The sequence below is a fragment of the Aspergillus thermomutatus genome (assembly GCF_002237265.1).
Source record: "Aspergillus thermomutatus strain HMR AF 39 chromosome Unknown NODE_257, whole genome shotgun sequence".
Lineage (NCBI taxonomy): Eukaryota > Fungi > Ascomycota > Eurotiomycetes > Eurotiales > Aspergillaceae > Aspergillus > Aspergillus thermomutatus.
Genome location: NW_020798307.1, coordinates 16,610 through 39,172, shown reverse-complemented (window position 1 = coordinate 39,172; position 22,563 = coordinate 16,610). Strand labels below are relative to the sequence as shown.

Here is a 22,563-nt window from a genome sequence, read left to right as displayed (position 1 = left end):
TTTTCTTGAGAGAGCGGCATTTTATGTAGTAGTGGTGAAAAAACAACGTGTTGAAGAATGATTGTAGAAGATGGGCGCGAAAATGGACGGGACGGCCGTGTGGACGGCTCGGCCGTGGATTACGTTATCATTAACTGCTAAGATGACAAAGCAATCAAGTCGCTGATGCGCATCATCACAGTGACAACGGCGAACTATTCCGAAGCAAGCCATGACACGTAACGGTCCCCGAACATGACAGGGATGGATGCAACGGATGCAGTAGTCGAACTGGAAATCAAGAATTAACTTCAAATTGACGGCTGCCAGACTGTCAGAAGTTGCATTTCTTAACATTGCGCTGTTGTCGAGCCGACCCTCGGACGTGACTTGCTCAATTGTTGTAATTGAGCTGACAGCCTGACAGCCTGACAGCCAGAACCTTAAGAAGCCAAGTAGTCAAGGACTGACAATTGTCTTGTCTTGTCTTGTCTTGTCTTGGGTTTACTCGCTGATCGGCGGGAGAATTGTAGAAATATCTTGATTCAACTGTGTGACCGTAGTCTAACCACACCATGAAAGTTCGCACAATCTAGAGCAGTATCAACATGCTTGCTGTACTGAGCATAGTGATACCGTGTGACTGTAAGTAGACGGCGACCAAGAAAGACATGGATAAGCCAAGGTCCTTGCTTAGTCTAATGATTATGATTATTGATCACTCTTTGTCCCCGATCCGTTGACTTGACGTAGAAGCAAAGTCAAGACGTACCTATTCAGAAGTGCCTAAGCGTCCGTCCATTTTCAAGTTCAAATAAAGAATCGGCAGATCTCCAAGAATGATTTGGAATTCATCCCTGACAATGTTCAGGTGATCTGCCCTGTTCCTCTAGATAGCTCTAGATTTCGCTTTTCTCTCTCCGTAGGGCCGTAGCGTCAATTGATGTCAGCCAAAGGGTACTTTTGTCCCGAATTTCGCCATGCCATGCTCAATCGGGTAAACGGTAAGTCCTTCCTGTTCTGTTTCTCGGCCTTAGCGATTTGCTGACAGTCCTAACTCGTGACTAGGGAGTTGCTGAGAAGAACGATCGTCAAGCTACGGCATAATACAATGTGTGAGTGACTCGGTCTTAGCGTGTTGCCAGCAACATAGGAATTTACTGGATGCAGAATCATGCAGCTTCAGTCAATCAAAATCATCAATTCTGGCGCGGTATCGTCGGCTGCATTATGAACCATCCCTGAAACTCCATGCGAAAGAGAAAAGCAAAGACAAAACTGTACAGTACATGCAAAACGGCAAACGGCAGACAGAGCCGTCCTGGGCCCACGATTCTCTCATTCAACTGAATGAGAGACAGGGCCCGAGGAACAGGCTGCTGAATGCAAAGAAAAACATCAACCCAACACCCAAACAGAAAGCCACACCTCGCCCATCCGCTGTACACGGGGTCAAGGGGGCAGATACAGGAACCGACAAGACCTTCCTTGCGCCGCGCTCTAGTTACATGAACAAAAGAAACAGCCGATGAAAATTGCCCACAGCCGCAAAAGCAACACCTCGCAGACCTTCACCAGGCATAAGAACAAGGAGAACTGCTTTCACAGCCCCTTGTTCCACACCTCCACCCAACTATCAAGTGCTTGCTTGGCAGCTTGGAGGGATTGAATCGCAGCGAGCCACTTGGTCTCGGCGTCCTCCAGCTTCTGCTGCAGTTCTCTGCTGAGAACCGCATGCACCGACAGATGGGCGGCTCCTTCCAGATTGTTCATCGGGAAGGAGGGTAAAGGCCGCGCCCCGGGAGCTGTGGCGGGGGACCTGGCAGCAGCGGGCGCCACGACGGGTGCTGGAGTCGCGTTGCGAACTGCCGCCTGCTCAACGGCTTCAACATCGCGCTCCGCCTTTGGCTTTCGCCCCCGTCGGGTTCGCTTCCGTGGAGGGTTGGACGCCTCCACGGAGCCGGTCCCTTCGACGCTCACAGCGGCTGCGGGTTTCGATTCGGTCGCGCCCGAAGACGCTTCCTCCTCGACTTCGGCAAACTTGCGTTTGCGAAGTCCGCCCTGGGCCTGCCTCTTTGCGACAGAGGCACCAGCTTCGGATCCGGCGGGACGAGGGGCGGACTCCGTCACGACCTCCTCGTTTTTGCCCTTCAACCGAATCCGAAGGGGTCTCTTCGCTGGTGGGGGAGCCTGGTCCTCCGCGCCCACCGAGGCAGAAGTGTCGCTGCCATTGCCAGCGTCATCCCCGACACCGACGTGTGCCTCTGCTTCCCCCCTCTTCCGTTTCCGGGAGGGGACGTTGCCTTGAAGCAGTCAGTTCGTCGCGATCAAGAGAGAATGTAAGGAAGAAGGAAACTTACTGTCATCGTCTTCGATGACCTGACGGTGCGTGCAACGTATTTTTGACTTCTTGCAGTTGGCACACGCCGGCGTCATTTTTTTACCATCGGCGCCTTTGGCCGCCGATGGCTGGATGCGCCGCTAGAGGATCGTCAGCATGAACGTACCCCGGAAGCAGAAAGCGAGTCAGATACTAACCTTGCGGCTGCGGGAGGGCTGTTCGCCCTCCTCCACACTAGGGGCCCTCTCGCTCCCAGCGGCTTCCTCAGCCTCGGACTGGGGATTGGCGACGGGCTCGCCGGCATGGGACGCCTTCTCACTGTGGGTGTTTGCCGTGTCAGCTTCAAGCTTGACCCTGGCACAGGAGAGGCACATGCTGGTCACCATGCCGACGAAACCCTTCGCGCGAGGGGCCCCGCACTTGACACAGAGCGCGTCTGCTTGCTCGGACATTGTGGTCTTTTGAGCTGACCTGTGTTAGAAAATGTCGCCAACAGATTCAACCGATCGACAGGTATCTCACCGATGGATGGAGCTGTGCAGACGACTTGTGTTAGCGAGCTGAAACGACACCAGGACGTCGATAATTGACTGGTCACTTACCAGAGACAACAAGCAGAAGCTTGATTGATTGAGAGTCTTGATAGCTTGAAGAGCAGGATATGGAGGAATGATGGTTATGATGGTAATGATGGTGGAGAGAAGAAGAAGAGAAGGAGAGAAAGAGAAGGAGAGATGGGAGAGGCCTTAAATATTCAAAGGCGCGAGGCTAACAGAGCAAGGTAAACAAGATGGTGAATGTTCAACTGAGATGGATGCGCTGTTGATGCTGCTGGAGCGGAATATTCCATCTAAAATCGACAGCAGGCTCCACTCTGAGTGGGAAGCAGGAGAGACTGAGAGGCTCAATTCACTGCTCTCTGGAATATCGACTCATCTAGCCCAATTTGGACGACATATGCTCTTATCAACAGGATATTCAGGGCCTGACCCGGAACTGGATCGTCCGGATAGTGGAGCATGGAAGGGCTGGGAAGCCCAAGACCTGCTGAGGCTCTTTGATATTCACTCATCTGCTCTATATCCAGTAACAAGGAAGCCACAGCAGGACAAGACCCCTGTCTGTTCAATCAGCCACAGCATAAAGGAAGAAAAAGAGTGAAGAAAGTTCTACATTATCACACAGTATGTCATAGAATAGCTGAACAACGTATTAGACTGCTTCGCTTCGCTCCACCGTGAGCCCAAATCACTGCGTCTATGGCCATAACTCAGTCTCGTCCCATCGAGCATCATCACCAGTCCCACCAACAAGGGTCCAGTTCCACCGCTGTGGCTTCTTGTAGTCTGAAAGATCCAGCCGCTCGACCTCATTAGCGCGAATGACAACCACGCGAAAGTTCCCACGCGCAACAGGGTCATGCAGATCCTCCAACTTCTGACCAAGCTTGAGGTTGGGATCAGTGGGTGCTTGCGATCTCGGCGTCCCAGGCGGAGGATTCTTGAACGAGCCTATGCACCACATCAGTTTTCCCCTCCAGTCAACAAATATAAACAAGCACAAGCAACGCAACCGACCTCTAAGAATAGGCGTATGGTTCGCAAAATACGTCGTCACCTGCCTCTCCCAGCTCCACTCCCCCTCCTTCTCCTCGCACCCCTCACAAACCCTCAATCCCCTCCTAATCTCCTCCCTAGCCTTTTCCTCCCGCTCACCACCCGCCGGATCCCCAATCACAAACGCCTCCCCCCTCACCCGCCACTGATTGCCCACATCCTTCAACCAAAACACCGCCTCAACGACATTCCCCGATCCCTCGAGCTGGCCGACCTTCTCCATCCGCACATCCGTCGTAAACGAGATCATCTCGCTCTCGTACACAGCCGGGTTCTGGCGCTCGTTCTGGGACGCCAGGGTTTCAACCGCGCTAGAATGTAGTTCTGGATTCGGGAACCAGCCTCGGAAGCCGCAGGTGCGGGTGCGCGGGACGGTGCGGCCATCTGCATCAAGCGCGACGGTTGCGACGTTGAATTCGGAGAAAGAGGAGTTGGAGAGGTGGGATTGGAGGGTTGAGTGCCAGGGTGCGCGGGGCGGCATTTTTGCTGACGATGATGATTCTGAGGCGGCTGACGTAGCGGATAAGGATGTAGACTGGCGTTGTAGTTGGAGGGCTAGGGAGGAGAGACGTTTGCTACAGATGTTTCGAGCCACTGTGTGTGGTGCGGATTGCGGGGTTAGAGATATTGATTGATGGGGGTTATTCTGTTGTTTTTTCCCTGCACAGTCAATCGGGAATCTAGCAAGTAGAGTCAATTGGAATATATATCCTGTGCTTGAAACATCAAGCCATGTAGTCAGGCGGATGATCGAAATTGTAGTGTCTTCATCGACGACTGAAAACATTGATGACGTTGAGGCCGATCTGTGAGGCACGTGCTGTTATCTTATCAGATTAGAAGTCTTGGCATCAAATCAGGATCATTCCGCTTCGATCAGGATGAGATCAGTCTCTTCACTGTGTTCTCATATTCGAGGAGCATTGACTTTTTGAGAGCATACAACATGGCAGAGGTCTGTCTATTTTCGACATACATCAGGCCATTAACATTTCGTTCACAACGACTGATGCAAGTCAACTAGCTGCTTATTCTTGTGCCGTCTGGCCCGATATTGACCAATCTAGCTATGCTCAACCTGAAAGAGCTTTTGTATTGTGCTGCTGAGGAACACGCATAACTCCGAGACAAAATCCCAATAGAATGAACCACATGTTGCCTCTCATGCCGAGCCTTCAAAAAGATAGTCGACCACAAAATTTCCGTAATAGAACAAGTGAAACTCAACGCCGGTCCGAATTCACATCTGCATCTGATTCTCATCGTCGCTGTCCTCACCGGCATCAAGAGCGCCTCCGGGTATCCGCCCTTCGTTCAATTCCTTCTCCAGTCTAGTAATCTCCTGTAGACTTCTCGCCTCGCGGATCATCTTTTCGACCCGCTTCCTCTCCTTCTCGGTCAACTTGACCCTAACAGCCTTGTCCGCCGCTGCTCGCTCTGCGCCGCCAGATGGTACGTCAAAGGTACGAGATTTGATGCCCATAATCTTGGACGCGAGAGCCGAAGGTTCTTCGGCAGTGCCAAAGAGCTCCTTCGCCTTTTCCCGCTCCGCATCTTTCACTTTCTGGTAGTCGAGGAACCGGACGCTTGGTATCCGCCAGATCACCCAGTATCGGTAGTGCTATAATAATCAGCCACTCTTCCTTCAGAAGACGCGTTGTAGTAGCATGAAACATCGGATATAGTATGGAACGTGTGCTGAAAAGGTAACGCAGCTCACCTCTTTCCGTGTAACAGGGTTCTCCAGCAACACCAGATGAGTCAAGTGTGTCAAGTTTCGGAGGGGGTCCAAGTCCGCCAACTCGGACATATTGTTTGCCGTGAGTACCAGCGTCGACAGGTTGGGTATGGTAGAAGCTATCGTCGGCTGAATATGCTTCACTCGATTGCGCGCAAGAAGGAGGGTGTGGAGACGAGGAAAGAAGGGAAAATTCCCCAGGGAGGAAATATCGTTATCCGTAAAGTCGATCGCATCTTGGTCCTATTGCCTATGAGCCTTCTCCTATGACTAGCAAAGGAATCAAGCCCAGAGGCTCAATGTTTCGATCCGAGACGTACCTTCGCAACACCCAGGTTTTCAATGGTGGGAATCTTGTGCCCTACATAATTCAAAATAGGAATCGATATCAATCCAGCTCATTTCAAAAGTGTAGTATCTGTCCTTTTCAGGCCTAAGGTGCAAAACCCACCTCGAAGGTCTAGCTCGCGATCCTTGAGCGGATTGATGTAGGAAAGGGAATTCTGAATGAGTTCGACGGTCAATCGCATTGCGGCGGTGGATTATTACTGCTGTTCCTCTATTGGGGTATCATACACGCAAATAATGCGCAGGAGCGGAACAAAAGGGAGGAATAATAATTCGAGATGAGAACAGAGCAATTGAAAATCAGTCGAAGAGAGCGGAGATTGGAGCCGAAGCTCTTTACGCATGGCTGAATTATTGAAGCAGCATTACCTCAAGATTTTGCCGGGCGGTGAGGTTGACTGACTCGGCCGTCTAATGAATGCACGTGACGTTTATGGAGTGTGATCGTGTCAAGAAACATCCAGTATTTCAGCTTATTATGGAGGTGTTATATAGGTGATTTCGAGTCTATGATACATGAAACCTCATTAAAACGTACAAGTAGCAAAATTCATTCCAAGGGAACGGCTTGTAGAAAGATATCAGAACAAAAGCAGCAGCTATGTACTCCGGAGCACAAGCCCATAATATAGAATGAGGAAAAAAAGAAAGCCATTCAGCTTGTGAACCGAATCGAATCGAGGGTTGACATGGAAGTCCGGGTCACTGAAAAAAGTCTTCAGGTGCAAACAAATGACAATGGAAACCATGCCATAACTCCAAAGGATATGCAAATTAAAAAGTATGATCATACAGAGACATTAGTCTTGATCTAGGGGCGTCATATTGGGTGATCTGTGAGATCTTGTCGGACTGCCTGCCCTAGAGCGACGGCCGTTTGTGGTCGGGCCCAACGCCACTGGAGCCAGGTGATCCCTGCTCTCCGTCCTCACGACCAACCCGGCACGATCCATGGCATTGACGCCAGAATCGGCGGTGATTCCCAGCCCGATGGTCGATGTGGACGAATTGTCCAACCCAAATTTGAAACTAGGTGTGGTTGGACCGCTCCAGCTTGTTGTTCGCTTCGGAGGCATGAAGCTACTCGAATCCGTATCAGAGGAGTGTCTTCTGTCCAGTGAGCCACGACCGGAGCCTACCACACCCAGGTCAAATTCATTGGCACCGTCTTCAAGAACGCGCTCGTATGAATGTGATCCGCCGCCGAAGAATGGTAGTTTCCCAGGGAAGGTTCTTCGCTTCTTGGGGTAGCTCGGACGAGGCGGGCCTCCACGCTTGAAGAGACTTTTGAACATGTGGTAAACTCTCAGTCGACGACTCCGACCGCAGAGGAAGAATGCAGCCATTGCAATAATAATCAAGAAAAGTAGGAATCCCGGTACCCTGCGCGAGGAATCACCATCAAAGAGCGCATCGTGCCAATTCGTAACATGAAGCGACTCATTGTTGGGAAACAATTCGACGCTAGGGTATTGGAAGTCATTCGGTACACCTGGAACGTTGCTGCCAAATCCAACCGGAAGGGTTTCTTGAGCTTCTTGAACTTCCACTGGAACCTCAGAGGATGCATAGAGCACCATTTTACCCAGTGTCCAGCTAACCTCGATGGAGTCAATCTTGTGAACTGCTTGGAAAGGATCAAGGAATCCTTTCTCCTTGCCATGGGAGAGAACTTCCTTGGTCCCATTGTGACCGGAACCAGTAGTATCTTCGAGACCCACACGAGGGATACCGATGCCGTCGTGCAGCATATTGATGATCCATGAAGCCTTGAAGCAAACCTCAGAAGCCGATTGCCGATCAACCTTCTTTCCCCATGACTGCTTTTGTAGACCTTGTTCGATGGCTTCCCAATCTTGTGAACAGAACTGTTGTACCCGCTCTTGATAAGTGTTGAAGTCGTAAGCTTTGTCCTTGTGTCCCATTTCAAAGATCTCATGCGTCGTATGCCAGTACTCGCTAATACCGATAAAATGATTCACATCAAAGTCAATAGCAGGGACATGCACTCCGTGAAGAAGGCAAGGTGTATCCGAACAGGGCGCATCCTTGTCCAAAAGCGGGTATGTTTGTCGCAAGCATTCATCGAATCGCCCAGTTCCCAGCAGAGACAACTCCGCGATGTCGTCGGTCGGGAGAGGTTTGCCGTCAATTGTGGTTCGGAGTCCATTGGGGAGACAAGGGTCGGGAAGTTCCTTAGCGGTTCCAGCTGCGGTTTGTAGGGCCTCCAAATAACGCCTCCGAGCTTCGTGCACGCCAAATTCAAGCCAAGATGTTACGAAAACCCGGTGCTCCTGGGTGGAACCGTCAATGTTGCGCAGCCGAAGTAGAGTCAGATCGTTCGCGTGTTTCTCGGTTTCGGTTATATTGGGCGCAAAGGCAATTTGCGCGGATGCGCCACCCATATCCAAGAACCCATAGGTATGATGGCCCTTGCCATGATCATGCCCTTTCGGCTCATCGAAGCTGCCCAGCAAGTAATTGGTCGCAATCCATCCATAGAGGGCCTCTGTCACACCCGGGATGACCTGAATGTGCACGCCGCAATCAGGAAGCAGAAAGTCATAGTTCTCGCTGGCGTAGGAGCAGATTTGTTTCAATAGAAGCTCGCGTTCAAAATCGGGCAGGAGTCGCATCCCAGCAGTGGCGAGTAGGAAGATGGGAGTATCCTTTATTTGATCGGCGGGGACAATCTTGCGAGCATGATCGAGGACTTCCGCAAGATGATCGGGGCCTACTGCCTCGGGTCTGTCTGCGAACGATGACACGCCTATGATAGTGTGACTGTCAGAGAGATGGATTCCGAAGGAAAAGTGCAGACATGTCCGCCGTTACAACTTACCAGGGTGTATCTTTTTCGTCCATTCCGATTTACTCTTGATCTCCGGTAATGTTTTCAGCTCATCACTTTTAGCGTGTTTGCGAGCGATAGCAGGGTCCAACCACCGATAGACGTGCACTCGAGTCCCCTATCTCAGTTGTTAGCAGGAAAGCGACGGCTTTTAACAATTAGACACTAACAGATGATCCTGCATCCAGGACGACACCATAATGCCCTAGTGTGCAACACGAAGGTTAGCTGCCGCTTCAACAGCGATAAACAAGGTAGGCTGAAAAGCGGAGTGGCGGCATACATTTGCCCATTGGAACGTGGAGCGAAAGCTGATACTATGATTATATATGAAGCATGACCACCAGATTGGCAACTTCTGAAAAGTGAACGTTGAAGAAGCGACAATACTCAGTTGAGAACAGGCGTCGAAGTGAAGCAATGCGATAGCATTCAACCGTAAGCTTCACCGGGGGAGTGCGATAAAGGATGAAGAAGGCGGGGAAACCTGGGGAGAGAAAATCAAGGCTTAGATGGATCAAACGAATGGCCTTGCTTAAGCAAGATAAGAAGAACAGAACAAGCGGGAGAAGACGACGACGACGCCTACAAGGAAGACGACGGCGATGATGCGTACAGGGTCTATCTGGAGGAGGGGAGAGATGGAAAAAAAGGGCCAGAAGAAAGTTACAGGGTAACGATAAGACGGGAACGGATGGCGACAGGACGCGACCACTCCCGTCGTCGATCGCCAGCGGGACCGTACAGCGGAATACCACTAGTCCTCACTGGGAAGGCCTGGAACCATCCGTCCAGCCCGTCCATCTGAATATCATCCGGATATAGATTCCAATTTCCAACAACATTTGGGATTAGATACAAGCGACTGAATACAAGAGCATGCGATTCTCAACTGGACCCTGAACTAGTCATTCGAGAATACCAAAACTTCAAGATGACATACGTACTCCAGTCCCAGCCTCAGACATTCCCATCGCCCACCCTCCTTTACAATGAACATACTGGAAATAGCCACGAAAAGTGCGCTAAAAGGCACTAAACTTACTCATCCCAGCCGAATTGACGTAAGCTCGCCCCACTTTGCTGAGTTCTCTCGTCATCTCATTGGCGGAGCTCGACAACTTTATCTCCTCCACTGAAACTTGCTGATAGCCTGATATCATGATATGTCAAGTGTCACCTTTCGAGGTTAGGATTTACCTGTGATCTGTCTATCATATGTTTTTGTCATGATTCAAAGTCGTCTTGCTAAGATTACTCTGTCTGAGTTATGCCGGCCCGGTAGCGATTTACTAATGGCATCCGCTTCCAGTCATGAATCCCAGCGAAGGGCAGTGCTCCAACCTCCTCCGTTCAGGAACATGGTAAACTTAGAATGGACACGACGGAATCTGTCAGTGGATGGAATGCATTCCTCTCCACTCATCCCTCCATGAGTCTGCGTCTGATGCGTCGTTCCAAGGATAGGCCATCCACACGGGAGCACCGACTACCGGGTTTACCGATAGGGTCGTATCCAACTCTCCAAAGAAAACCCCTTGACTTTGTTGGGCTCCACCTAAGCGAACAAAGCTAAGATCTCATTCAAGAAACAAATCATCTAACCTACATTGCTTTCCCCGCGCGAGTCTCATCTTTTGATACTGATGACTGTTTCGAAACACCGATAATGGTCGGGGTTGTCACGCTAATGGAGTTGTCCGCTAAGCTCCAGTCTCCAATCTGTTCGTCAAAGAGCTGAGCCTGGTCAAGTCCGATGATTTCGGATTCCTCGTCGACCCGCAGATTCATTCCCGGAATGAATTTGAGAACGTATAGCAAGACGCAGGAGACCACGAACGAGTAACCCGAGATGGCGCAGATTTCAGCCAGTTGGTAGCCAACCTGAATTCCATTTCCGTCAATCGCTCCACTTGAAAAAGTGAAACCATCAAGAGACGAGATATCTTGAGTTGCAAACAGACCCGTCAGGAACGCGCCGACAATGCCACCCACACCATGGAGCTTGAATACATCCATGCCCTCGTCAATATTCAGCCAGTCGTTAATATTCTGCAGGAGCGAGCACACAATGCTGGTGATGAACCCAATACAAGCTGCTAGCCAAACGGACACATACCCGGCAGCCGGGGTGATGCCCACTAGACCGGCAATGGCTCCTTCACAGGCTCCAACTACGGAGAACCTTCGCTTGTGTTTGATGTAATCAACCATAGCCCATCCTAATATGCCCGTGCTCGCTGCCGTATTAGTGTTGAAGATAACCACCATGGAACGCACACTGGCATTGAGTGTCGAGCCGCCCTGTCACTGGTCAGCGGAGAGGTCTTCAAAGGCATCGAATTGTTAACAATGACCGTACATTGAATCCAAGCCACCCACAGCAGATCAAGACGGTTCCAATGAAGACCAAAGTTGTGTTGTGGGGCTTGCGCAACGAGACCATACCATGGTCCTTTCGTTTTCCCAGCACCATTGCGTAGGCCAGGGCAGCCCAGCCGGACGCAATGTGAACAGGGCCACCTCCGGCGAAGTCTAAAGCTGGAAGGTTATAAAGCCAGCCGTTGCTGCTCCATGTCCACCGCGCCAGCGGGCAGTAGACGAGCGTGGCCCAGAAGAAGCTGAATATCAAAGATGGCATGATATTTCCACGTTCAAAAGCGCCTCCGACGACAATCATCACCTGCAGTAATCAACACACGAGTCTCTTCTGTCGCAGGTATTCGGGAGCTCTCACCGTGCAGGCGCAGAAAAGCAGCTGATACAGACAAAAGACAATCTCAGGAAGCACTGCAGAACCTGGGGACGGCGCTACAAGGACATCCATCATTCCAAAGTTCTTGAGAGTGCCAATGAAGGGACCGCCGTCCCTGGAGTAAGTGAGAGAGTAACCCCAGAACATCCATTGAAACGTCGTTCTATTCATGCTCAGTATCGCCAGGGTAGGTATGGCCTTCAGAAATAGGGGAACGTACACTGCAAGGATCATCCAGGACTGGAAAAGTAGGGCCAATGCAGATTTCCTGCGAGCTAACCCACTATAAAGCAGACCGATTCCAGGCAAGATAAGCCAGACAATGAAGCTGCAGGTCATGATATAAACGTAGTGATACTCGAACCCGACATACTGCGCATTCACGTCGACCTTGGTCGGATCACCACCTTCGGGTGTCGAGGCATTGTAAACCGGCTATCGTTCATGAGACCTCGTCAGTCATGTTCAATTCACAGCGCAAGATTACTTCATGAGCATTGGGCACATACCTCGCTCATACTGCAAGGCTGTTCGTCGCGCAGCTACGCTTTCAACTCCCTCTTTCTGTCTCAACTCGAATAGCCATCCAGAGATTCTTAGCGGCCACGGGCCCTTCATAAACGCTCTGTCGCATTTATCTATCCTTGTTTCTCCAACTCTTGGCGGTTCGCAACCACCGAAGCATGCTCCATCATGGCAACAACATACAGAGAGCAATCATGGAATCCATCGGGAACACTTACTCACAACAGCACAAGAACCCTTATCTATATCCGCCAAGAATCCAGTACGCCAACTTAGGCTCCATAATCACGATAATACGGCATGAGTAACTAGATAGCAGTGGCTCTGGCCTTGCTTTTGTTGCTGTTGCCAAGGAGCGACGAGGCCGAACTCTTGAGAATGCTGATAAGGCGTAAGGCTGCAGCTGATGCTCTTATCAACCCCGGATCTTTCATCTCTGTAGGGTTTAGAGCTGTATCGGGTTGCTTGTAATGGGAAACGCAATGCGCGAGGGTCGATGGCGATTATTGGTGGTAGATAACAGAACCCTATCGGGGGTTGCACAACTCGATAGGAGTGCAGATATGGGTTTCGGAATGATTTGTAGGACTGAGCGGTCCTGCATTTTATTCTTGACTTGGTGTACTGATGTGATCCCTATTGAGTTTTAATCAGATGTGTCATTGTTGTAGATTTGCTGATGTTGCACCATAAAGCCCAATTCTTAGCAGAAATGAAGGAAGCAGGACTTAGGTCCCAACGAATCAGTCAAGGAGCGAGAAGGTAAACCATGTTGGAGCCTGTGTTTACCTGCAGGTATGAGAATGTAGGAAGAAAATGAAGAGAAAGGAAATTGTACGAGGGATAGAATGGTCTATATTGAGAGTCAGCCCTCGCTGAACTCCTAATCCTGTGAAGCAACAGAAATGTTGGCGACGCCTGACCTCTATCCTTCTGAGGCAGCCGGGACTGCCTCCTAAAATGGCTTCGAAATAAGAATCTGGCTCGTTCGAAGGTCATACATAGTACGGCTCTTGGTGGGATAGACGACGGAACAAAATCCAACATTGTCACTGTTGGAGAGAGATGTTGATGCCTGAAACAAGATGGTCTTTCGTGGAATGTGATTCATATTGAATGTATATGTACAAAATATTAGTCGGAGCAGAGTGTATGCATACAGCGAAAATATGCGAAATGAGGCAAAATTAAGTACAACAACCGTATCATGTTAGGAGGGGTATTGGCAAGAGAGGGAAACGATTAAGAGAACATCATGCGGCGAATATCAAAAAAATTAGAACAATTCATATGCCATCAGGCCCCGTTAGAGTTTCGACGGCGTAATGACATTTCTGCGCATAGTTCGTGTCGAAACATCAACGTTATTCGTCGGATCAGGGCTTGCTGCACTTTCGAATAATTTGCGGCCGACAGCATCGGACATTGTAAGAACTCGTGATGACACTGTGGCTCCGTCCCGACGGTTTTTGCTATACCAGTGTCAGTAGAACTAGCAAGAAACCGTGGAAGGATGAAGAAGGATAGTCTTTACTCACCCTTCGCGTCGTGACTGAGCGATCAACTCAGTGAAATCCCATAGACGGCCGCGGGGCAAGAGCTTGCCTGTTGCTGGGTCTCGCTCTGGTGTCCATTCGGGGGCAAGTTTGATTGTAGGACCTGCGCGAGACTCTTTGCTCTTCGCGACAAGGATGATTCCCTCTTCGGCAAACCGTTGGTAAGAATTCCTGAGCGTTTCTTTGTTCACAGCCTCGAAGTAAGAGAGATCTCCCTGGTGGTACAGTGTTTTGCCAAGCTGCAGAGGGTATTAGATCCCATCATGGACTATGCCGTCTTCAAAAGAACTTACAATCTGTGCACTGTCTTGCGCTTTCTTTTGGTCAATCCAAACGTCCTTTGACCCATCCAGAGGTGGAGTGAGCCCCATGAGGGACACTGCGCCAAGCCAGGCCGCCTCGATGAAAGGCCAAACAAGGAAACAATAGAAGTCGTAGTTCTCTCTTCCACGCTGCCGCTCAGCGTCACTGAGTTCGACAAAGAGTGGCTTCCCGGAGGAATCTCCGGAGACCGTAATGACTTCATCCTTCTCTAGTCCTCGAAGTGTTTTATCGAGGTTGGTTGTCAGGCCTTCAGGAGGGAAAATGAATTCACCGCGGAACAGCTGCAGCGAGTTAGTATCTTTGTGTCTGCTGTTATCAGGTTAAGCATACCTGTGATAGGAATGAGACCTGTTTCAGAAGATCTTCAAAGGAAATACGTTGGTACGCGGGACCACCGCCCTGTTTGACCCTTGTGTACATAGCCGCCGAGACAAGTGCTTCTGTTATGAACAAATGAATTGTCATGTTGCGGTAGAATGAGAGCTGGAAGCGGTCCACGGCATAATAGGTAGGCTCGGCCAAACCGGTTACCTCGCCCACGAGCTTGGTACCCAGGACTTCCAGAGCACGATCTACAACGACTTCAGTGGGAGATCGATAGAAATGGGCAACACGCCCTCCTTTCGCTCGGACCCGTTCGCAGAGCCATTCGACACGGCGTACCAGCTCTCCCTTGCCAACACCACGTCCACGAAGAGTCAATAAAACGGTACCAACAAGAGCAGTTGGCATCATCACCGACACATTGTTGATGTCAGAGAGAACTCGGTATCCCAGCGTTCTCAGGATGCGTCCTCTGTCTGTGTAGCTGAGTTTCTGACCAGGTTTTGCGTCGATCTGGTTGGGTAACCGACTCAGTTGCTGTGTGATGAACTCTCGCAGACTCCATGGCTCATGGAATCGAACATCGACCCGCCCCAACTTCAGCGAAAGGACAGAAGATGACGAAAGGAGGTCAGCCAAGTTCTCTTTTCGCTTCGGCTGGCCAAGAAGTTCGCTAATGTAGGACCTGATTGATGCGTCAGCAAAATGTGATGGGAAAACCATATGTTTTGGGGTGCCATACTCGGTCTCGATGACCTTGTCATATTGCGTGCTCACGGGACAAATGATGGTGTCTTCAACCCGACCTGATAGCAGGCTGTCCACAATAAAACTCAGGATACCGAATTTCGGTGACAAAAGCTTGCCTGTCCGTGATCGTCCCCCTTCAATGAAGCATTCAAAATTAAACCCTTTCTGCAAAAGTGTATCGATGTATGCCTGGACAACGGTATGATACAGTGGGTCGTTCCCAAAGCTTCTCCTGATCCACATAGCGCCTGGAATGGTTAGCTGCCATGGAAGAAAATTGGCTTCATGATGGACTGTACCTGCGTGTTGTAAAAAAGGGCCCAGTAAAGGGATGTTGAGATTGTCACCGGCCACAACGATCGGCAAGCCAATTCCCAGACGATAGCAAATAAGCTGCAGAGATACGTAGTCTACATGAGACTTGTGGCAGGGCAAAAAGACGATAGACTGCTTCTTCTTTGCTGCTTCTTGGGCAACCGATCTCAAGCGCAGAACTTCTTCGCTGGATACGTGGATTCCTGGAACGAAAAGGTCAAAAAATCCGCAGTCATCACACAGATCACGGTCTTAGGAGGCACTCTCACCCTGATGATAGGCCCGTGTGAGAAGTTGGGTGCAAAGATAATATGCCCCTCGGATGAACGTCTTACTCTCCAATTTACAGATCATATTATCCATCATCGTATCAACAACCTCCTTCAAATTGCTCTCAATCTCAGCCCGGCGCTGCCTTTTCTTTTTTGAAACAGGGCCCTGGCCTATCTGTAGGAGCCCTTCCTTTTCCTCTACCGCAAGGCGCATCTCTGCTAGCTCCTTGACCTTCGCTTGCAGAATGGGACTGGCAAGGATGCTCGACTTGATACGTTCCGAGAACCCTGAGTAAAATATAGGCTGTCCGATCACGTCGTTGTATGCACGCCATCCTGTTCCAGACATGTAGAGGCTAACTTCTCGCAAAAAGTCAAAAGGATTCTCGCGGAAGCGCGCCATATGGGAAACGAGGTTCCGCTCCGTAATTGGGCCATCCTGAGGTCCCCCAGTATATCCACTTGGATGAATTGTGACCTTATCACCAACAATCTCCAGGTCGGGAGCTGAGTGCTCCACGGGTGTCTTCTCCGCCGGCATCGTAAATCGGAGCTACAGGCGAACGAACGGTCTTATTGCGGGGAAGGGGAAGTAAAGAGCGTTATCGAAGGAGCGAAACGGCGGAGGTTCAAATCGCATCTAATCGTGATATGAGAGGAGACACGAGTTCAGATAAGTGGCCATCCGCCAGATGATTGGGAGGCAATATCCAGAGCCATGACCAAACCAGGATAGTTATACCCTGCGAGCGCTGCGTCTTCCCAACAAACGCCGTAGATCTCCCGCCGGACTCTCAGACTCTTGGGTTACTTCCCCAGAATACCTCGGATGTCAGTCACGTGATATATATATCATACCATAATTACCATCCGGTATGGGTCTAAAATACACAGCACTAAGCCCGATTAGGGAAGCGACAGGGAAAAAAGCGCTAAAAAGTTCAAAAGGATGAGGTCAACGCAGCAGCCACCAGCACGGCGATCAAGGGCAGCAGGCATTCAAGCAATCAGAGAGCATGATTGTCCTTGTCAATGGCCTCATCCCACTCTGGAAGCTTCATTATAAACGTCGGGCTGTTTAGTGGTGCCTGAACCGTCGTCGCTGCTCCACAGCGGAACATCACCCTACTGCACAACCCAGGAGTCATTGATCCACTGAACACCATAAATACGGCGAAGCCATGTCGCGTTGGCTGAGAGCTTTTTCGAGTATGACTCCCTTGTTTCTGTGTTTGGGAAGCGTGTTGCACTTTCTGACTTTTGCCTGTCTTTGATAGCTACCACGTCGTTGTTCAATTCCGCAATGGCTTCTCGCCAGCACTCGTTCGAGGTGTTCCGCGATGTACCCCCCCTTCGAAAGCTGCGCCGACAGTTGCTGCTGTCGAACCGGACTGTAGGCCTTGTTCCCACAATGGGGGCTCTTCACGAAGGTCATCTCTCGTTGATGCGACAGGCAGCGGCGGAGAACACCGACGTCTTTGTCAGTATCTACGTTAACCCAACTCAATTCGGTGTCAATGAAGATCTCGCGAGCTACCCTCGTACCTGGGACAGTGACGTGGCGAAACTAGAACAATTGAACGAAGAATTGGCTCGCCAGGGTGAGAACTATGGTCGTATCACGGCTATCCTAGCGCCTACGTCCAAGGTCATGTACCCTACATTACCGCCATCATCAGAGATAGACGGTGACGGTTCGTTTGTCATAATCAAACCCATTTCAAAGAAGCTCGAAGGTGCTTCCCGTCCCGTCTTCTTCCGCGGAGTTGCCACAGTTTGCATGAAGCTCTTCAATATTGTCTGCGCCGACCGCGCCTACTTTGGGCAGAAAGACATTCAACAAACGGTCGTGATCAAGCGGATGGTGAAAGATTTCCATATCGATACGGAGATCAGGATTGGTGCTACAGTCCGCGAACAGGATGGACTAGCAATGAGTTCGAGGAATGTTTACCTGGGGTCGAGAAGACGTGCCGTTGGCCTTGTTCTTTTCAATGCCTTGAAAGCAGCTGAAGACGCATACCTGTCTGGCAAAACGAATCGAAACGAGATTTTGGATGCCGCCAATCGGATGACACAGAAGGTACTCGCCGAGCAGCAGGCTTTGAAACCCTCAGAAAGGGCGCTTTACGAAGTTGATTATATCTCCCTCGCGGATCCTGACACTTTGGATGAATTGGAGGTCGTTGATCCTTCGAGAGGAGCCATCTTGAGTGGCGCAGTCAAAATGGCTCCTCTAGAGGAATCAAAGCCTGGTGAAGATTGCGGTCTTGGTGATGGGAAGGTACCTGTACGGCTGATTGACAATCTGATCTTGACACCACGGGGTTGACCGTTCACCAACGTCCTTCAGCTCATACCTTTGGCGCGACCATATTGCATGCCCTTCCTTTTCTCTTATTGGGCGTTGGAGTATTATGTGTATAGGCCCAGGCGGCATGCGCTGTATTTAAGCCAAAACCAGCACACATTCAACCAAACACACATTTGCATCAAGCTCAAAAGACTATTCCCATCATTGATCGCGACTGTAGCGAAGCTGGATTGCTTGAGGACATTCGCCCTCAATCACATGCACAGAATCAGAAACCGGAAACTCCAGCCTATTGATTTCCGAAGTTTGGACGTTGAGTATTCCAATCCACCTACCATCGTTTAATTTATGTACAAGTAGACGGCAACATGAGAATCATTGAACAAAACGTAGTGCCGAAACAGGAAACTAGGGCAGCCTCTCAGGGCTCGGAAGCAAACCGGCCCGAGAAAATTTCCTTACGCAGTAAAGCTTTTTTGGGATATCCAAAGCAAAACGGCAATGACGGATACCAAACGGCTGTGCATTTCAGCCCAACAAATCTCCTCATGGCGGACGACGGCTTGCTTCTGAACTTCTCCCTCGGTGATACCAACATCATCAAGCCAGAAACGAAGCTCAAGGGCGGAACATGGCGGGACCGGCTCAGCGCAAAGAAAATCGCCAAGCACCATGCCAAAGGCCCCAGGCAACCCGGCGACGAAGACAGTGCACCCAGAGCCCCGCGCAACCCCAATAGGATCGAAGTATCTTCGTCGCGGCCGGTCAAGAGACAGAGGACGGATGGAGGCGATAGCGGAAAGCAACAGTCGCACGCGCATCCGCATTCCAATCAACCCCGCCAATTCATTTCGTCGTTGTTCACGAAGAACCCGGAACCACAGAAAGTCGAAGAAGTGAAGGAGGAAGGGCGTGTCGAGGACGCCAAACCGACGAATGCGCCTCTCATCGATGGACTAGACACCTTTACGAATCTGGGCCTGTCGCCGAATCTAGCGGCGCATCTTCTCACGAAACTGGAGCTGAAGGCTCCAACGGCTATTCAGAAGGCGTCTATATCGCAGCTTCTGAAGGAAGATGGCGATGCTTTTATCCAGGCAGAGACTGGATCCGGAAAGACGCTGGCGTATCTTCTTCCCTTGGTGCAGAGGATCATGGCTCTCTCGAAGCCTGGCGAGCAGACCGGGGCGAATGCAACGGACGCAAAGGGCCAGCCTATCGTACACCGCGACAGTGGCTTGTTCGCCATCGTTTTGGCCCCTACCCGTGAATTGTGCAAGCAGATCTCCGTTGTGTTGGAGAGTTTGCTGCGATGTGCGCATTGGATTGTGGCGGGTACTGTCATTGGTGGTGAGAAGAAGAAGTCAGAGAAGGCCAGACTACGAAAAGGGCTGAATATCCTTGTGGCTACGCCTGGACGACTGGCGGATCATCTGGATAATACGCAGGCGTTGGATGTAAGCAATGTGCGGTGGTTAGTGCTTGACGAAGGTGACCGATTGATGGAGCTGGGTTTCGAGGAGGAGATTCAGGGCATAGTGAAGAAACTCGACGCACGACAGCGTCCCAGTCGCATACCCGGTGTTCCTGCACGGAGAACTACAGTTCTTTGTTCTGCTACGCTGAAAATGAACGTACAGAAGCTTGGTGAGATCAGTTTGAAAGACGCAGTCCACATCAAAGCAGACCCAGAGGACGAGGATGAGAATGCCAGGAAAGCCAGTAAAGAGGAAGAATCCGCCTATCGGGTGCCTGCCCAGCTCAAACAATCATACGCCATCGTTGCGGCAAAGCTGCGCCTGGTCACACTCACTGCTTTCTTCAAACGCACTTTTATGAGGAAGGGATCAGTCATGAAGGCTATCGTTTTTGTCTCTTGTGCTGACTCAGTCGACTTCCACTTTGAAGTATTTACAAGGAAACAAGAGAAGGAGAATGACGGCGAACCTAGCGATACAGAGAAAGCAGAAGACAAACCTCCATTGTCGCCTCACGGTACCATAGCGCCTGCTACTGCGTTTTCGAATCCGTCAAACCCGGTGACTTTGTTCCGACTCCACGGCTCCCTACCTCAAAACGTCCGAACATCTACTCTCGGGTCGTTTGCGAAGAACCGCGAACCATCTGTCCTGATCTGTACCGACGTGGCCTCTCGTGGTTTGGATCTGCCAAATGTCGATCTGGTTGTGGAGTACGATCCAGCATTCAGCGCGGAAGACCACTTGCACCGAATTGGACGTACAGCTCGTGTAGGCCGTGACGGCCGGGCATTAATCTTCCTTCAGCCTGGATGCGAGGAGAATTATGTCGAAGTTCTCAAAAGGGGCTATCGCGACGGCGGAAAGGCGCTTACTCGCACAGACGCCAATGATATTCTCAAGCGCGGATTTGGCGGCAATGTTGAAACCGGGAACAAGGACTGGGAGACAAAAGCGACAGATTGGCAGTGCGAGGTTGAACGGTGGGCGCTGGAGAAGCCGGAATACCTCGAGATGGCTCGGAGAGCCTTCCAGTCCCACATCCGTGCGTACGCCACACACATCGCCGCTGAACGGAGCATGTTCAACATCAAAGAGCTCCACCTGGGACATCTCGCTAAGGCATTTGCGCTGCGTGACCGTCCCAGTAAAATCAATGTACCCGGTTTACGACAAGGAAAGGAGGAGACGAAGAAGGACTTCAAGGCTGAGAGGACGCCAGCCGCAGGAAAGAAGAGGAAGGCTGGTGGTGCAGATCTTGCTGACGATATACCGTCTGCCAACGATACGGCAACGGCAGCCCAGAAGATGAGGGCTAAGATGAGAGAGCACATGGCTGGAGCAAGCGAGTTCAATCTTGCCTAGCCTGTGCTACAGCTGTATATAGAAGAGCGGTGACTCATTTCAGTAGATATCCCACAATGAAATTTTACCATCTTTTGACCCAGCAGCCAACCAGTGAGTGGTTTGCACTTTTTTGTTTCTCTGATGCTGCACAGCAGCGAGTGTAAAAGCTTCATCCTCTCGTGTTGTAACTTGCTGATGGCTGTCGTGCGAATCGTTTCCGACTCCTCCGGCGCTTGAGTCACCCGTAGGCGCATCATTCGATTTTGCTGCTGTAGCAACGTCCGCGAAACCAATTGTATAACATCCCTCCTGGTGCCATTTCAACACTGCGAGTTCCTTCATGGTCTTGCACGAGTAAACCCGGATTCTACTGTCCCAACCCGCCGTCGCAAAGATCTTCCCATCAGATCGGATGCGGATACCTTGCTGGCCCGCATGCTTAGTATTAACCGTCTTCAACACTGCCTCCTCCCGCCGATTCGTCGATCGGTCACCCAAGCGGGGAATAGGATGCTTCACCAGCAACGCGTCAGCAGACGAGGAGAGGAAATAATTGCCCTGAGGAAAGACGTCGATAGACAAGACTGGTTGGCTATGAGGTCGACAGGCATACAGCTTTTCCCACTTCCAGGAAGCGGTAGTCCCCTGTAAGATATCTCGTTCTTTAACAAGACCTCTGCGGGCAAAAAGCATGACGTGCCCATCTTCGTATGCTGATGCAACATAGAGGTCCCCGAGTGGTCCCGCGAACAGATGAGCAGCCATGACCATCCCAGTTTCCGTAGTCGTATCTGCGGGAATGGTGCACACTCGCCTCTCGAGTGGAAGGTGGAACAGATCGATAGCGCCTGAGTTCAGGGCGTTGGGAACCGCTATCAGCGCAGGCGACCGGGGCGCGGCCTGGAGCGCCGCATCTGCAGATTCTTCCGTCGCATTGGCACCTTGACTGTTTTCCGCACACGCGGTCTCTTCTAGAAAGAGCATCGAGAATGCACAAAAGTTCAGCGCGTTCACAGGAAGAGAATGCACGAGCCAGGGCTGGCTGGCGGTGTTTGCCCGAGATCCCTCACCGATATCGACGGGCAGAGTTTTCTGAAGAACTTCTTCGTCCTGGCGGCTGAATCTCCACACTCGCAGTTTATGATCTCTTCCATGTCTGAGCCATCTTGTTAGCCATTGTTTGATACGGGAAGTAAGTGCAGACATGCGTATATACGTCTGTTTCTGCTCTCGCAGCAGAAGGAAACCCCTTGACTTCAAGAACTGCCCCTTCGTGCGCTTTCCACGCGGCCACTGGACGTTTCATCACCAAATCCCATACAACAATCCATCCATTCGCGTCGGCTGAGATTAGCCGCAAATTCTGGTTGAACAGATGCAACGCATGGATTGGGGCTGCATGTCCGCGGAGGATATAGATAGGTGTGGCTGGAGGTCGAGCAGCCTGGTTAGCGAACTCGCTCATTTGTCCGTTGGAATGCACAGTAGTATCAGGTCAAAATGATTTCGGTCCTGTATCTTCGTAATTTTGATGTCCTCTAGGCGTACTGCATGCTGGTGCGTCGATGGAGAAAGAAACAGGGACGCGAGGTTCTACGGAATAAGCAAGTCTTGGCACTCTCATCATCCACGCAACGCTTCAGAGGGGATAGAGAGGATCGCAGAAGCAGGGATTACGATTGGGAGGAACCATTGGGAGAGGCGGACTAGCTGAATTGATTGCCGGATGC

The 22,563-nt window shown here is 50.8% G+C and overlaps 9 protein-coding genes across 9 annotated transcripts; 2 read left to right on the top strand and 7 right to left on the bottom strand.

The window, feature by feature from the left end:
• Positions 1–1,581: 1,581 nt before the first annotated feature.
• Positions 1,582–2,772, bottom strand: CDV56_104670 (uncharacterized protein; the record flags this gene model as incomplete). Its single annotated transcript, XM_026758289.1, has 3 exons — positions 1,582–2,282; positions 2,340–2,460; positions 2,518–2,772. 3 exons carry the CDS (start codon positions 2,770–2,772, stop codon positions 1,582–1,584), a joined length of 1,077 nt encoding a protein of 358 aa, XP_026611032.1.
• An 805-nt stretch (positions 2,773–3,577) lies between these two features.
• On the bottom strand, positions 3,578–4,417 carry CDV56_104535 (uncharacterized protein; the record flags this gene model as incomplete). Its single annotated transcript, XM_026758154.1, has 2 exons — positions 3,578–3,831; positions 3,898–4,417. The coding sequence occupies 2 exons, from the start codon at positions 4,415–4,417 to the stop codon at positions 3,578–3,580; spliced, it is 774 nt and encodes a 257-aa protein (XP_026611031.1).
• Positions 4,418–5,176: 759 nt separating this feature from the next.
• lea1 (U2 snRNP complex subunit LEA1) lies at positions 5,177–6,204 on the bottom strand (the record flags this gene model as incomplete). Its single annotated transcript, XM_026757990.1, has 4 exons — positions 5,177–5,557; positions 5,657–5,917; positions 5,995–6,035; positions 6,126–6,204. 4 exons carry the CDS (start codon positions 6,202–6,204, stop codon positions 5,177–5,179), a joined length of 762 nt encoding a protein of 253 aa, XP_026611030.1.
• A 618-nt stretch (positions 6,205–6,822) lies between these two features.
• On the bottom strand, positions 6,823–9,166 carry CDV56_104069 (putative nucleoside diphosphatase (Ynd1); the record flags this gene model as incomplete). Its single annotated transcript, XM_026757688.1, has 4 exons — positions 6,823–8,792; positions 8,865–8,991; positions 9,044–9,078; positions 9,157–9,166. The coding sequence occupies 4 exons, from the start codon at positions 9,164–9,166 to the stop codon at positions 6,823–6,825; spliced, it is 2,142 nt and encodes a 713-aa protein (XP_026611029.1).
• Positions 9,167–10,478: 1,312 nt separating this feature from the next.
• On the bottom strand, positions 10,479–12,146 carry CDV56_103766 (ammonium transporter; the record flags this gene model as incomplete). Its single annotated transcript, XM_026757385.1, has 5 exons — positions 10,479–11,177; positions 11,236–11,556; positions 11,611–11,791; positions 11,849–12,063; positions 12,138–12,146. The coding sequence occupies 5 exons, from the start codon at positions 12,144–12,146 to the stop codon at positions 10,479–10,481; spliced, it is 1,425 nt and encodes a 474-aa protein (XP_026611028.1).
• A 1,313-nt stretch (positions 12,147–13,459) lies between these two features.
• Positions 13,460–16,235, bottom strand: CDV56_103346 (lysophospholipid acyltransferase family protein; the record flags this gene model as incomplete). Its single annotated transcript, XM_026756965.1, has 7 exons — positions 13,460–13,625; positions 13,692–13,948; positions 14,003–14,314; positions 14,364–15,042; positions 15,100–15,355; positions 15,407–15,625; positions 15,692–16,235. 7 exons carry the CDS (start codon positions 16,233–16,235, stop codon positions 13,460–13,462), a joined length of 2,433 nt encoding a protein of 810 aa, XP_026611027.1.
• A 762-nt stretch (positions 16,236–16,997) lies between these two features.
• Positions 16,998–18,026, top strand: CDV56_103141 (pantoate--beta-alanine ligase PAN6; the record flags this gene model as incomplete). The annotated part of the gene is made up of 1 exon (XM_026756760.1): positions 16,998–18,026. One exon carries the CDS (start codon positions 16,998–17,000, stop codon positions 18,024–18,026), a length of 1,029 nt encoding a protein of 342 aa, XP_026611026.1.
• A 350-nt stretch (positions 18,027–18,376) lies between these two features.
• Positions 18,377–20,851, top strand: dbp7 (putative ATP-dependent RNA helicase; the record flags this gene model as incomplete). Its single annotated transcript, XM_026756434.1, has 1 exon — positions 18,377–20,851. The coding sequence occupies one exon, from the start codon at positions 18,377–18,379 to the stop codon at positions 20,849–20,851; it is 2,475 nt and encodes an 824-aa protein (XP_026611025.1).
• Positions 20,852–20,890: 39 nt separating this feature from the next.
• ASA1 (WD40 repeat domain-containing protein) lies at positions 20,891–22,298 on the bottom strand (the record flags this gene model as incomplete). Its single annotated transcript, XM_026756244.1, has 2 exons — positions 20,891–21,956; positions 22,021–22,298. The coding sequence occupies 2 exons, from the start codon at positions 22,296–22,298 to the stop codon at positions 20,891–20,893; spliced, it is 1,344 nt and encodes a 447-aa protein (XP_026611024.1).
• Positions 22,299–22,563: the final 265 nt, after the last annotated feature.